Below are 15,025 nucleotides of genomic sequence, written 5' to 3' on the forward strand. Positions count from 1 at the left end.
TTTACTGCACAATCAGTGTAGGGCAGAAATGAGACGCAAATTAGAACCTACTTTTTGGAACAGTTTAAAAAAAATTGGCGGGTCTGTAGCCCTGAAGTCATTACTTGTGCGCAAATTTCAGTTTTCAGTTGGGTTTGGTAAAACTTTCAAAAAAAGGAAAGCAAGAGCTCTTAAAGAATAAAGTCTAGAGCACTAAAAATAACATAAAAAACATAGCATTCATTTGTTGTTTTTTATCCAGAGAAATTCTTTGGAATACAAACACTTGGCTAAATAACTCAGCTTTACTGAAAGTAAGTATGTGACCATTCAGACTGCTGATGTGGCAGATGGCGGTATTGCTTTCGTTAAAGAAGTGTCGACAATGTCACGCCAACATCAGTGATACTTGCTGCTTGACGTTCTCGAACTTCTTTCACGAGACCTTCTCCGATACGGCTTGGAATCGTGTGATTTTCTGTGTCTATGGCGAGGTGACCCACTTCTGCGGTCACGCTCCCTGTCACGGTCTCTGTCCCGATCGCGCTCTCTGCTATCTTCCCGGTAACGCTTTCTTCTGCTTTCCTGAGAACGTTGCCTGCCATTTCGAATCATCTCATCGTATAGCTTCCTCCTCTCATCAACTTGCTTAGTCAGCTCTTCGAGTTTCTCACGAATCTGAATAAAACCAGCATGGAGTTTTCCACCAAAGTGGTCGGCCAGTCGGCAGTCGTTATCGTGAAGACCAAGGTAGGCGGAGCACACCTCGCATACTCTAAGCTTTTGTTGTTGGTAAGTAGACGCTGGCATTGAGTTCCGGTAGGCCTCTTCTGCTTCACGCTTTAATTGCTTGACTTTTTCAACTTCCTCCAAAACAACTTTCGATTCGTCGACTTTGCCGTCCATACCAAGCTCTTCGGCCTTGACTAGGAGTTTGCCTATTTGCTCGTTGAGGTCGTGAACTGCGTTAGCTTTGCTCTGCACTTCCGCACTTACCTCAGCTTGCTGCTCGGCCAAGCGTTTCTTTGACACGACGATTTTTTGATCCGTTTCGCTAATAAAAGCTTTCACATGGGTAAAAGCGTCAAAGTCAAAAAAGTAGTCATGCGATTTCGATGCCATTTCATAGTCCGCTTTTAATGCCAGGTCATGGATTTTTCTACAATCGCCAATGTCGGCCCTTGTACCAGAGAGGATATCGTTTGGGCAACAACCGAGCAAAAACGACCTGCAAACACTGTCCTCGTCGAACTTGACACAGGAGTTCTGCCCCCCATCTCGTTGCGTTCCCATCAATTGGTCCAACATGGCCCGCATTTGTGATTGGGCCGACATTGTAATTAACTAGTTAGCTTACTGCAATGCAAGTTTGGCTACAGTTCTCTGTGAAAAATAGATCTCAGTTAACATGCTAAACATCGGGGCTTCTAGACTTTGGAATAAAACAATGGTGTCATATTTAATTTATACAATATACATTTACATCATTTTAAAAATTGGGAGATTACAAGGGGCACAGTAAACCACAAACCTAACCAAACAGTAAAACAGAAAAAGGCAAGCCTAGTAAAAAAATATAACAATAAACTCATGAACGAAAGTAAATTAAACAGGAATTAAACTAATTTAATGCTACAAATGAGTTTCATTATACAAAATTTCCAACTAAACACAGGTACAAGTTTTAGTATGGTGCATAGAAATAGTTGTTGGCTGTTTACTAAAGGTTGAAAACCCTTAGTATGGTAACTTTGCAGGCCCATACACAGTACTATGAAATCAGAGGTTTTGCACAAATTTCAGTAAAAAAAGCTTAAACACGCAATGTACCCTATACAAGAAACTCTTCTATAACTTTATTTTAAAAAAGGTTACCTTGTAGTTAGTTAGTACTAAGATGGATTTTTCATCAAGCGATTATACAATTTTTGAAATATTTTGAGTTCAGGTGGTGTGCTAAATTTCATAACAACAGTTTGGTTTGTATCCTTAGCTCATAATATATATCAGGTCAGACACAATAAATAGATCTTAAAAGATATATATATATATATATATATATGCCTTGATTGGCGAAATATATCTTTTAAGATCTGTTTATTGTGTCTGACCTGAATTGCTAGCTTTGCTAGAGTATTTTGCTGTTACTGATCAGGAATTAAGGTCGACATTAATCTTGCAAGGGTCAAGGTGATTTCCATTATTTACATATTCAGTGCAAAATTGGTTTATAACTGGACGAAATATAATGTGTGCTTTTTCATGAAATTGATGTGCTGTAACAGTAAGAGTTAGCTTAGGCTCAGTCTGCATTCTGTACCAGGTGGTGCACACCTAAATTAGTACATTACACACTGAAATTTTAAAAAAACAAGTTGAAATGTGAATGACACACGCAAAGTGCAATGAAATGCAGACTGAGCTTAAGCTAGTGCAATACATTGTTTGTTCTGGACAAAGTGATACAAAAAGTTGCAAATTATTTTTACCATGGTATTTTACTTCAAATTAAACAAATTAAATAAAGCTCATTTTCCCATAAGTTGAAAATTAATGTAGTGTGATACAGGTTTTATAACTGCCTGGCAACTGGCCTCTTAAAAAAATTGAAATCATGTCATGACTATAAACTGGATATGTATGAATGCTACCATAAGTTAAGCTTACATCCATTGAAGGTGTGCAATTATGAATTTCATGGTAATATCAGTGTGCAAACAATGTGTACATTAAATCCATTCTACCTTAAGTGTTATATGCATGTACTGAAATTTTCTTCATTGAACACACAATCTATAGAAAAAGTGTAGTTTGTTGGAGATTCCGAACCACAAGTTATGCATAAAACGTTCAGTGCGCATCTAAATGGCAATTTTGAACAACATAAATCCTCATATGTAAAGTTGTTTAGCTTAAGTTTAAACAACACGAAAGTTTTATAAAGTTCCGGAGTTAACGCAGACAGCAAAATACAATGTAATAAAAATCTAAATTACAGTAGGCGTTTAAATTTCTTGGAATTTTTTTTACAAAAGCAGCACAGGGCAAAGTAGATGAAATTCCTCATTCGAACAGTTTTTTTGGTTAGACAGAGTGTGTAACTAAGCAATGCACAACTTACTGTAGATTATAATATTCCTCTTACTTGTCTAATTAACGAAAAAAAACTCAATTTCGTTATGAGCAATAGCTAAGATGTTATGGCGTGTCGCCATTTTTTAAGCAAAGAGTCATGGAAATCTTAAAAATTAAATAAATTTATCTAATACACAAATGTTTTATTTTGTTTTACGGACCTCAGAAAAGAAGAAAAGAAACCAAAAACTTTTTATGCGGTGTTTACAACTTAAATACTGTTTTTATCTAGACATTGGTAAACCATTAGATTTGTATATTATACAATGTAACCATTCCTTTGGACAATTGAATCGGTTAAGTAGCGAGTGTCGCGTAATTACTTTCTGAGTACTCACGTAACACTTATGTCGTAATTTTAATACAAAATGTTGTTATTGACATTCTCGACATATCGTGAAGTTTTCAAATCGTCAATTTGCTTGAAGTTTGCAATGTTGGTGACCAATATTTTTGTCATGCGATATTGAGATAACAAAGTGTAAAAGTTTAAATAAAAACGTATATCCCATTGCTGAGGCGGTTTCGATATATTAAAGCCTTTTTAGATATTTTTTTCAGAAAGTATTGCTCAATGGCATAACTTTGTTTTTTTAAACTTCCTTATGGCATAGATATCAATGAATATCCAATTTGGGACATAGAAATCTTACAGTAAAAAAAAGTGGCGCAAAATTTTGATTTGGATAAAGTCAGAAGAAACGAAGTCTTTTACAAGTTTTAGCTATTCAACGTTATTTGTCACAGTTTTCTTGACTACAAAGACGCCAAAGTGTCAATTTGGTGGTTTTCCTGGGTTTTTACCTGTTTTGTTGCTTTACTGGCCGGTTACACTTGTTTAATGTTCGCAGTGTTAGTTTACAAGTTAGGTGATGATTTAACAAACTTTTAAAAACATTGTGTTGTACAACTAGTTTGTCATGGCGACTGGCGTCAAAGTATGCATTAGGGCCAGGCCCATGATAAAAAGGTAAGTTGTGCAAAACATTTGGCGCTGGTCTAGAATCCTACCACATTGTTGAAATAAGCAATGCACAATATGTGGGTTAGGGTGTCGGTTACTGTTTGGGTGAGGGTGGGTCAAGTAATATTATTAAATAATTAATATAATAATACTTGACCCAACAACACCCAAACGCTAACTCGCACCCTTACCCAAATATTGTGCGTTGATTTATTCATTGTGGTAGGATTCTAGACCAGCGCCAAACATTTTTTTAAAGTAAATAGGTATAATGATTATAGCATTCAAATAACATTGACATGTTTAGTGAGAAAATACTTTAACCAAGTGTTGAATCACACGCACGGTTAGGTATGACGTTATTCTAAAGCAGCTACTCGCAACGCTTAAAAATATTTATTGCATTTTTAGGCTTCCATTGACTCAAGAGAATATAATTTGACCCAAACGCAAATTCTAACTGTCCCCATTAAACCAAATAAATAACTGCCATATAAGTATTATCCTTCGTGGGATATTTGGATATACCTTATCCTACCAAACATTTGGTCCAAGTATTTTCCTGTTTAGTTTAGTGCATTGAATCTATCTGCTGAAAGTGTCCTCTAAAATTGTTATTGCTTTTAAATTGCTTTTAGGGATGTTTATGTTTGGGATGTTTATAATCACAGAAATTCTAATAATTAACTTTTTATAATTTTTTAGAGAATCCGGTTTCGATACACAATGGAGTGTTGATACACATATTGTTAAGCCATCAGCCGGCAGAGATAAAACCAAATCCTACATTTTCGGTAAGTTGCTACTAAAACTGAGAAAACTTATAGATATTTACACAATTTACGGACACCAAAGTAGTTCAAATCGACATATAATCACTAACAGGTGCAAGCCTAAAAGAGGGATCCAGGCAAATAGCCTTTAGGCACCTCCTGAGGCTATTTACCTGACTAACATTATGATGAAAAAAAAAATTAAATCTGATACCGCCACCAACCAAACTCTAACCCGTAAAATAAATAATCACATTTTTGTGCAAGCATAAAAGAGCGCCCGGTTTAAATAGTTACTTCAAATAAAAATTCTGGTGCTGGTCTAGAATGATATCCCACTTATTTTACAGTAACGAAACGAGTTGCCAAAATTTAACTAAATATACATATATATATATACGGGAGAAAACATAATATAATAATTAGACCCACACAAACCCAAGCGCTAACTCATACCCTAACCTGAATAATGTTACTTTGTTGTGCTGTTTCTCAAGTCTTGTACAAATGTAAAATATCCAATTATTTATGTATATTTTAACCGTATTCTTACACTATATAATTCTTTTTATGTTACAGATCGGGTTTTTAGTGAGGGAGAGCTTACAAGTGATGTATATGAGGAAATAGCTGAACCAATTGTAGAGTCTGCTATGAAAGGATTTAATGGTTGGTTTCTTGTGTTCATCCAATATTCTGTAATATAAAATGTTGCACGAACAGTAACTGTATATGTTTAAAGTTCAATAAAACCTATTAAGCTTATGGTTGATTTGTATGAATTGGAATAAATAGCAAACAAACTTATGCTATAAATGTTTCTTCCATTGACATGTTCTTTAAGAACAATGTTTCACATTCAAAACATATATGTATAGAAAATTTACTACAATCCTAGATTTCACCAATATCTTTAAAATGGATGTTTTAAAAACTTTGATTTTTTTTATTTTGAAAAGGCACCATCTTTGCCTACGGACAAACCTCATCTGGAAAAACATACACGATGCTGGGGTCCCCAAGTAGCAAGGGTGTTATACCTCTTGCTGTCCAAGATGTTTTTGATACTATTGAGAGGGTAAATTGTAGATTTTAGTTCGTGGTTTCTGTTATTTCATGTCAAAGTATTCTGTAAATATATGTTTCTTTTTTTTATGTTGTTGCCTAGCAAAATGAAGTCAAGAGTTTGCCATTTTTACTTAAACCTGATATTAACATAACATTACTAAACAATATAAGGCTAAGTAAGAGACATACACTGGGCTGTTTGATCTTGTTTGGGATACAGAGTTTCATATAGGCTGATATTATTGATAGGAAATTCATGTTTAAGTATTTTTTTAGACCCCAGAAAGAGAATTTTTGCTCAGGGTATCCTACCTGGAAATTTACAATGAAAATCTAAAGGACCTTCTTTCGACAACAGTTGTTCCACTTCAAATCAGGGAAGATGAATTTGTAAGTTAAATTAGGGTCTAATAGTTTTTTACAATTTATTTTTGTTTGCTTAGTCTTACTATTGCATGAACATTGATTATATTGATTGATTTTTAAACCCCATACTCTTTCTTGTGAAAGTGTTTAGCTGAGTATTGGTGAGATTGTTTTTTGACCTTAAAATGGAAATTTTGAGTGACAAATTTTGACCTAAAAATATATTTTTTTGACAATATTTTGACCTATTAGAAATACATTGATTTGAACAACATAGACTTATATAAAGTATTTCATTAGTTTCTTGACGTTGTGGACTACACGCTTTTAATGTTTTACTGACTACCGGTTGACACAAATCATTTTTATGCTTAGTTGATATTCTGGCATTTCAAAATGACAAACAACTATTAAAATGCCAAAAAACAAAACGTTTGTTATTAAAGAAAAATGGTGTGTAAACGGTTGAAATACAACATAAATTAATTGCAGAAAATTAGCCAAGACCTAGAATGACTATTTCAAACCAGGGCTGGGGAGCCACCGTAAAATAGCATTAGCTCCGGCTCCAGCTCCGGAGCCATCAGGCAATTATTAAATGGCTCCGGCTCCAGCTCCGGAGTCGTAAAACTCAAATCCTTTGGCTCCGGCTCCAGCTCCGGAGCCATCAAACACACACCCAATGACTCCGGCTCCAGCTCCGGTGCCACCAGTCACTTATTCAATGGCAAGTTTTAAAAATTGCTTTTGGCTAACTAACGTTGGAGATGGAACAAAATATAATTTCTTAGCTTTAGCACCACAAATTGAAAAATGGCTCCAGCTCCAAAAAAATAATAAAAAGGGCTCCGGCTCCGGCTCCAGCTCCACAAAAATAATAAAAATGGCTCCGGCTCCAGCTCCAGAGAAAATGCTTAGCTCCGGGCTCCGGGCTCCAGCTCCGGCTCCGGCTCCCCAGCCCTGTTTCAAACTCTGAATATATATATATTTTTAATTTGTAAATTTTGACACAGTTTTGACTTTTTTGTGACATGCCAAAAAAAATAATCGCCCTACTGATTATGCTTTTAGAAATCTGTGATTGTCAGTGGGCTTCATGAAGAAATGGTCACCTCGGCCAATGATGTCATTAAACTGATGTCCAAAGGTGAAAAGAATCGCCAAATGGCAGCAACCAACATGAATGAACGAAGCAGTCGTTCGCATACTATCTTCAGGATGGTGGGTGATTAAAAACCTTAAGAACTGAATTAATAAAAAGAATTATTGTTTGACTGTTTACTTTTTTTTAAATCCACTTAGATTATCGAGAGTCGACAGCGAGACTTAAACCGAACAGCTGACGGGGAGGAATTGGCTGTGAAAGTTTCTCAACTTGTGAGTTTAATGCTTTTTTACAAAGAGACACATTGATGACAAGTCAAATAATAATTGCTTAAACAAGTGATTTACAAACCAATGTCACTTTTCACGGACGGATGTTGATGCCTGATTTTTAACGTTATTGCTAACCGAAACCCAATAACGGTATTTTTCTATTTCTTGTATATATATTCCAAATTCAAATTAATTGAAATGCAAATAGTTTGTCTACCAATATTTATCTAACTCTTTATTTGCATATTAACTTTGCAGGAAAAAAAATTGCAAAAAAATAGGAAACGTTCATTTTCAGAAAAAAACTATATCGTATATCCGTAGTAAATATTGGCCAAAATTTTCGGAAACTGGTATATCGGTAGGAGCAAAATATCACTATAGTTGTGCGTGATAAAACATGTCTTTCAATTTTGTAAAATCCAAATAACATTTCAGGTTGTCTACCGTTATGTTATAAACTCTTAATTAGCAGGAAACAAAAAAAAATGGCTAAAAAAAAATAGCAAACTTTAATTTTAGGAAAAACTATGTCATATTTTCGTAATAAATATTGGTCGAAATTTACCAATACTGCATATCGGTAGAAGTAAAGTATATTTAGCCTATATTTGTATGTAATAGAACCGTCATTGAATATTCCATTCAGAATCTAGTGGATCTTGCGGGTTCAGAGCGAACCAGTCAAACAGGTGCAGAGGGACTCCGCTTCAAAGAAGGCTGCTCCATAAACAAGAGTTTGATGGTTCTGGGACAAGTAATCAATCAGATTTGCAAGGATAGCGAACTGGGATCTGGCAGCGTGTAAGCATCACGCTTTTCAAACTATACACAAATATAAGTTGTTGATATTTATTTATTGCACAAAATGCCTTTGAAAAGGCTTATCAGTCAGCCTAATTGGGATTATAGTGCAAGCAAGACCAGACTAGGCCTCTAGGCCTGTATAGCTCAGTTTGGTACAGTTGGTATAGCGACGGCCCGGTAAGACCGCAGGTCGTGAGTTCGAACCTCACCGCAGGCTAGTTGTTTTTTTAGCCTGGCCTTGCTTGCACCAAAATCCCGATCAGGATGACTGATTTCGATAAGCCTTTCCTAAGGCGTCTTGTGTGCTATTTAATGGATGACGTTGTCGTCAACAGTACGACCCCGGAAGGGCTTGATCACAGAAAACAACAAATTACCAAACAAAATCATAATATTTCAGCTGATTTTCTAAAAGTAGTGAAATGACGATGCTTATGCGAAGGTATAAATAGAAGGGCAACCTCGAATATCGCCAATTTCTTTTCTAGATTCAAAAACTTGCCTAAAACTTTCTAATGCCTAAACTTTTTTTAACAGTTAAATATATATGAATTAATTTTTGAAGAAGACTAAAGCAGAAAGTTTACAATATTTCGCTAATTTTTTAATTTAAGTAAAATTCCCATGCTAACGTGAACTACTGAACGTATATGGGCACGCAACCTCGAATATCGCTTTCTATTCAGATTCAAAAACTTCCGCGATTCGAAGCTGACCAGGATCCTGCAATCGTCACTTGGTGGCAATTCACTGACCGCCATCATATGCACGGTGACACTGGCTGCCTTGGAAGAAACAGAAAGTACCCTGCGGGTAAGACACAATATACAATAGTAAACAACATTCTGTTCTAGGGAGCGGATTATCTAATTGGAGGAAAATTAATTTAATTTACAGATCGTCCTTACCCTATACCGATTTTTTTATGTATACCAAAAATAAGGCCAAACTTTAAATTAATTGAAAATAGAATCTGAATCACATTTCAGATTATCTATTAAACTGTTATTTTGTATGTTAACTTTGCATTATTTTACATAGAAAACTATTTTGCGAGAAATAAAAAAAATGTTTTATTTTTTAAGAACAACCATTATATATTATATTTTCGTGGTAAAATATCGGCCGATACTGTACTATCGATAAAAATAACCGATATATCGGTCTCGGTCTATCTCTCTCTCACTTGATTGTGAAGTATTTATTTTCTCTATAAAAATTATTTCTCACAAGTTCCTAAACCTAATGACTATAAGATTTGTTAAAGAATAATTTAAATTTTGAAAACCAATTTCGTACAGAAAAGACAGTTGTCTAATTCGATAGGAAATCTTTGTTATGTGATGAACACAAAATCTATAAATCAGCGCCCTGAACGCCACATAAGCCCCTTCATGAATTATTTCGTAATTATATTAACAGTCCAAAATTTATTTCCTTCTTCCCGTGTTTGACCAGTTTGCCAGCAGCGCGAAGCACATCAAGAACAAGCCAATCGTCAACGAAGTTCTGTCGGACGAGGCGCTGCTCAATCGTCAGAAGCGTGAAATCAATCAGCTAAAAAAGAAGATTGAACAGGTGCGTGCAATTTTATTAACTAGGAAGTATTCGAAAACGAAACTTTTTTTTCCCTTTACACCTAGAACAAAACAAGCAAAAATACTTTTAAGTTGGAGGGCTTCCTAGTTTGGTCCCATGTGTCCGGTTGCAAAAACTTAAAAACTGTGTTTTGCAGATTTGTCGAAACATATACCACCCTATAGACTACCGATACTACTACTGGTCGCTTAGGGTGCTAATTCCGATCCCTTTCAATGTGAGTTTGCTTGCACTAACATAATGTAGCAAGCATTGGTGTATGGTTATTTCTCGACTCGCTCTTCTCTGAGCCTGTGTAGCTCAGTAGGTAGAGCGACGCTCCCGGTATGGCCAGAGGTCGTGAGTTCGAACCTCACTGCAGGCTAGTTGTTTTTTTTTTCGCCTGCCAATTGCTTCCATCATGGATCAACAGATTCGATGAGTCTGCAATGGCTTTTGGTGTACTAATGATACGTAGATCGTTGATCAAAAAGCGACTTCAGAAGGGATAGATAACAGTTGTTGAACACAATATCGTGTGTATCTTTAATCGAACAATGCTATATGTTTCAAATTTTATCGATACATTAATCGTTTTTCTAGATGGAGCGGCAGCAAGGGCACCTGGAGAGACAGCAGGGTCAGCAGCAACAGGGCGACGTCGATAATCTTCTCGCCGAGAAAGATTTGCTTCAGGAGAAGAACGAGAAGCTCACCAGGATGCTACTCACCTCAAGTTTGCCTGTCGACTATGCTAAGGTAGGTGGCCATATACCTTTGTAGTCATACGCTACAAGTTTTGTGGTATAATGGTTATATTTTCTCATGTTGGTTGGCCTATCAACCGGATCAACATTTAATGCATAGATGTGGTTTTGAATTGTGATTTTTTTTCTCAATATAGGTATTTCTGTTATTTTTGTCCCTAATTTTTTTTTGTAAACTAATTTAGCTGTTTAGAGGTAACATCACATTTTCCATGGCCATCCACACATCCTATACACGTCATCAACATGTGCATTGAATCATAAAAACAGTTATTACCAGCAAACATTGTGTTGTTCTCTATAAAGCCTTTCCTCCAGAAATATCTCTCGCGTAGACAAAGAAAACACAAATCTTAATTAAAACCTCTACGAATAGCTCCAGGTCCGGAGCTACCAAACACATATCCAAGGCTCAGGCTTCAGTTACGACTCAGTAACACTAATTTTTTTATTAACTGTCTCCAACACAGGTTAAATTAGGTTACATTTGCAACATAAAACTGTTGAGTAGTTTTTTATTTTAGAAATTTAAAACTTTATAAACAACAAAACCTTCATAGCTTTAGCTCTCAAATTTAAAATTGACCCCGGCTTCAGTAATTGCTTTAAACGTTGCTTCAGCGCAGGCTGCTAAATTCACTTTTTTTATTTGCGAAACTAAACGGTTTAGTATTTTTTTTAAATTTTTAAATTATTTTAAAGCAAAAAAAACTTTATTGCTTCATCTGTCAAAATTTAAATATCACTGGGGCGCCACAAAACATTAAAAAATGGTTCACATACATAATAAAAATGGCTTCGGCGCCTTAGCCCTGCTAACGCGGTTTGATCGGCTTGCTCTAGAAACAGCAAAGATTGCGACGTGAGACGTGGTGTCCCGGAGCCGACAAGAAAAAGATGACTAGCGGTTGGAACGTGTCGCCCAGCAGGACCATGATGGAAAGCGGTAAGTGATGTTTTCAACCTTCTCTGGCTCACGACATCCCCAAGAAAAAAATTAATAGATTGAATTAATAGACCCCTACCATAGCATTCACGTTTAACGGTTTACTGCAGCGCTTCCCAACTTTTTTCAGTTCTTGACCCACTTTTAATGCAAGTTTTATTGTGCGACCCACAGTGATTGGAAATAAGATTAACAGTTACTTAAAACCTGCACTTCTACTACTGGCGTGCGTACTGAAATAGTTAATGCGACACAACACACCTAAATTGTTACATTGTTGCATAAATGTTACGTAATGGTAATGCAACAATTTCCCGATGTAATAGAAAACTGTAACATTTAGTAAGGCTTCGTGGCTCACCTAAAATAGCTTTAACCCACTGGTTTACTGTACTAATAAAACGAAAGTGTAACAAAACAAACCAATCTACACAATACAGGGAAATGTCACTTTATTGAACGCCTATTGCACACCAACAGTTTTGTTAGGAGACTTACCAATAAAGCAGAAATCAGAATTTAAAAAATCCCCAAATACCTTTCGACAGAGCTTGAGCAATACAAATAGCACCCCGTTTGGGAAACACTGTATTAAGACAATTGGCTGCGCTGTTTTTGTACCCGATCTTTTTTGAATACCGAGCTCAAATAGTTTAAATTGACACGAAAATAAAATAATAGCAAATATACAATATATTCAATATCGAATCCGAGTATTTTTATGTAATTAATTAAATATGTTTTATTTGTGCGGGGTTGTAATAATATTATACCCATAATTGACAAAAAAAAATCTAGACTGACTGGTAATGAATTATTACATAATAGAAAAACAAAAAATGAAACATGTTGGCTATAAAAAATTTTACGGAACTAAAATTGGTGCTATTTAGCTAAATAGGCTCTTTAAAAAAATCGCTTGATTTTTTTGTGTAAATTAGTGCTGCCTGATTATAGTTACGCCATGTGCAACCTCGCTGGATAGAGGTGTTATGTTGACCTTTGGGTATCTTCCTAGCGCATTTTGCCTTTTGCCCTTGTTTTGCAACTGAATTGCGAAACCTTATCAATCACAAGCCTTAGAACTAAAACGCTGACGCTTAGAAAAACTTTTTCCAACTTGCCACTCGATTATATATAAATCAGAAACAACCCTTTGCGTTAAAATATGCGGCTCTAAAAGTTTTTTTGCGGTTCCAATAACCTGAAATAAACGGTAAAATTTGACCCGATTTCCTCGCTATTCAAATCCTTCAGATTCGACATTTATATTGAATACCCCTACTTTAAAGCAAAAGTTACCTTCTCTGCGATAAAATTAATAAATTAATTTAGACGTTACTATTTTTAACAGTTGGATAATAGGCCTAAATCGTCACTGAGGTATATATCATTATATATATTTGAAATTTGCTGCAGATTTTTCCATCAATCAGTCGACCTTCATCAACGACCTTGATATGGACGAGCGCTCGCGTTTGTTTGAAACTCCCTCTGTGCCAACTTCCAAGCGCCACGTGGACAGCGAAAAGGCCACCACCACCAAGAAGAAAATGCGATTTGTAAGTCAAATTTTTTTAATTTTTTTTGCCCGATACTTTGGTCCGTTTTTTGAAACATGAAAGTTTTTTTGGTGGTAAAAATTTTTTAGGCATTGCAAAAAATGGTATTTTTTTCCGTTCTCTAATTGAGAGTTACGTAGAAGTTTAATGAAATCCTGATTTGATCTGATACAACGCGTTGATTCTAGTTCAGACTGTTTTTTTCTTGCGATCTTGCAGTTTAAGAATATATGTTCGCACTTTCAAATACCTTCTTACCCATTTGCTAATTCGCATATGAAATGATTCATTACATTTAAGGTATGTTTATCAGTATGGTAGTGTACTTATCTTTATCTTAATAATGTTACATCTTTGTAAATGTTAATCAGTTTGTCCTTTTATTATTACCTCTTGAAGATGACAACTCTCAACTAGGTTTGTCCGATCATATCGGATCTGAGCCGATACCTGATGCCAAGTGGTAGTATCGGGACTTGTCCGATGCCATGTAACATTTAACAAAAATATTTCAGCTGTAATTCACGATCCAAAGAAGGGGTTTAATCTTAAAATGTATTTTTATTAACGTAGTCGTTTATTTATAACTACAAATCAAATTTTTTTTTGTCCCAATAACCTGCCACCGCTGTAGGCATCGCATGCGATTGTGATACTTTTTGGCAACAATATTGTGTATTGGTATCGTAAAAATAAGTACTACGTTAGTCTTTACATTTTTTTTATGGCCGTTAAAGCAAATCGTCTTATTTAGACTGAACCTGTTGACGACGGAGAAGATTTAAATCTACAATTGAAATTGGTTCAAGCGGAAAACTCTTTGAAAGAAGCAGTTGAAAGTGGAAATAAGGTGATTTTTTTAGCGATTTTAATAACGGTCATCATTTTCCGTTCCTATAATATTTTATTTTAATTGAATCGATAAAGGTTCTTTAATACATTTTTTCTTGAACAATTTAGCAGTCATTTTTGGAACATTTTTTATTCTAAAAGTTTATAGCAAATGTTTTGCGCAGAATATTTTTGAACTAACTCTGCTAACCTACATGTTGATTTTATCATAACACATTTCGAAAGATATGCTTCGATAGATTTCACAACAATATTTGTTTTGCAAAAAACTTTACAATGTGACAAACCAATTAATCAAACAGGATTTGTGTCTACATTAAAAGCATTTCTCTATTTTCGATTATTTGTAAACATGGCGTGTGTAGCTTTGTCAAGCCATTTTTTGTTTGTTTATTTATTTTAGGAAAGAGACGAGTTACTGGAAAAAGTTGTCAGTCTCGAAATTGAAATCGAAGAGTTGAAAAAGACCGAAAGCGACGATTTGCTCAAGCTGCAAGTCGGGCAACTGAAAAGCCAGGTAAAAATAAGTGCGGTAAATCTTTATAAATAAAGTAAAATTGCCGCTGTAAAGGTAATTGATTGATCTTAGTGGCAAACCGAAATTCAGGAAATTCTGGTGCGAAAGTTTAACCATTGAGAAACACCAAATTATACGTAAACCAAAATAAAAAATGGAATAGAAACATAATAAATTGTTACAGGGTTGCCGCAATTACTTCAAATCGTTGAAAGTCTTTGATTTGATTTATGACGTAAAAAGTCTGTAAAAAACCTTATATTTTTTCAAAAGTCTTGAATAGTTTTTTAAAGTTATTTTACGTCCAGCTTAAATAGTGTACTTAGAAAGTGAC

General features: G+C 35.2%; 2 protein-coding genes across 2 annotated transcripts in view; one reads left to right on the forward strand and one right to left on the reverse strand.

Annotated features, from left to right (window-relative positions):
* Positions 1–72: 72 nt before the first annotated feature.
* LOC146158970 (putative RNA-binding protein Luc7-like 1) lies at positions 73–1,357 on the reverse strand. Its single transcript, XM_083383413.1, has one exon. It carries the CDS (start codon positions 1,312–1,314, stop codon positions 379–381), a length of 936 nt encoding a protein of 311 aa, XP_083239539.1. The 5' UTR covers positions 1,315–1,357; the 3' UTR covers positions 73–378.
* Positions 1,358–3,966: 2,609 nt separating this feature from the next.
* LOC146158971 (uncharacterized) overlaps positions 3,967–15,025 on the forward strand; it is a 48,572-nt gene continuing 37,513 nt past the window's right edge. Inside the window, exons 1-15 of the mRNA XM_083384813.1 lie at positions 3,967–4,084; positions 4,784–4,872; positions 5,431–5,520; positions 5,811–5,929; positions 6,196–6,309; positions 7,357–7,506; positions 7,588–7,662; positions 8,312–8,466; positions 9,156–9,282; positions 9,928–10,047; positions 10,651–10,806; positions 11,658–11,760; positions 13,180–13,322; positions 14,077–14,172; positions 14,578–14,691. Of these exons, the coding sequence (XP_083240939.1) occupies positions 4,035–4,084; positions 4,784–4,872; positions 5,431–5,520; positions 5,811–5,929; positions 6,196–6,309; positions 7,357–7,506; positions 7,588–7,662; positions 8,312–8,466; positions 9,156–9,282; positions 9,928–10,047; positions 10,651–10,806; positions 11,658–11,760; positions 13,180–13,322; positions 14,077–14,172; positions 14,578–14,691 (1,701 nt within the window). The 5' untranslated portion in view covers positions 3,967–4,034. The remainder of the gene's footprint in view (positions 4,085–4,783; positions 4,873–5,430; positions 5,521–5,810; positions 5,930–6,195; positions 6,310–7,356; positions 7,507–7,587; positions 7,663–8,311; positions 8,467–9,155; positions 9,283–9,927; positions 10,048–10,650; positions 10,807–11,657; positions 11,761–13,179; positions 13,323–14,076; positions 14,173–14,577; positions 14,692–15,025) is intronic.

This window comes from Ascidiella aspersa, chromosome 3 (assembly GCF_963924565.1).
Source record: "Ascidiella aspersa chromosome 3, kaAscAspe10.2, whole genome shotgun sequence".
In the NCBI taxonomy this organism is placed as follows: Eukaryota; Metazoa; Chordata; class Ascidiacea; order Phlebobranchia; family Ascidiidae; genus Ascidiella; species Ascidiella aspersa.

Coding starts and splice junctions, on each gene's coding strand:
- LOC146158970 (XM_083383413.1), bottom strand. CDS start 1,314: ATGTCGGCCCAATCACAAATGCGGGCCATGTTGGACCAATTGATGGGA.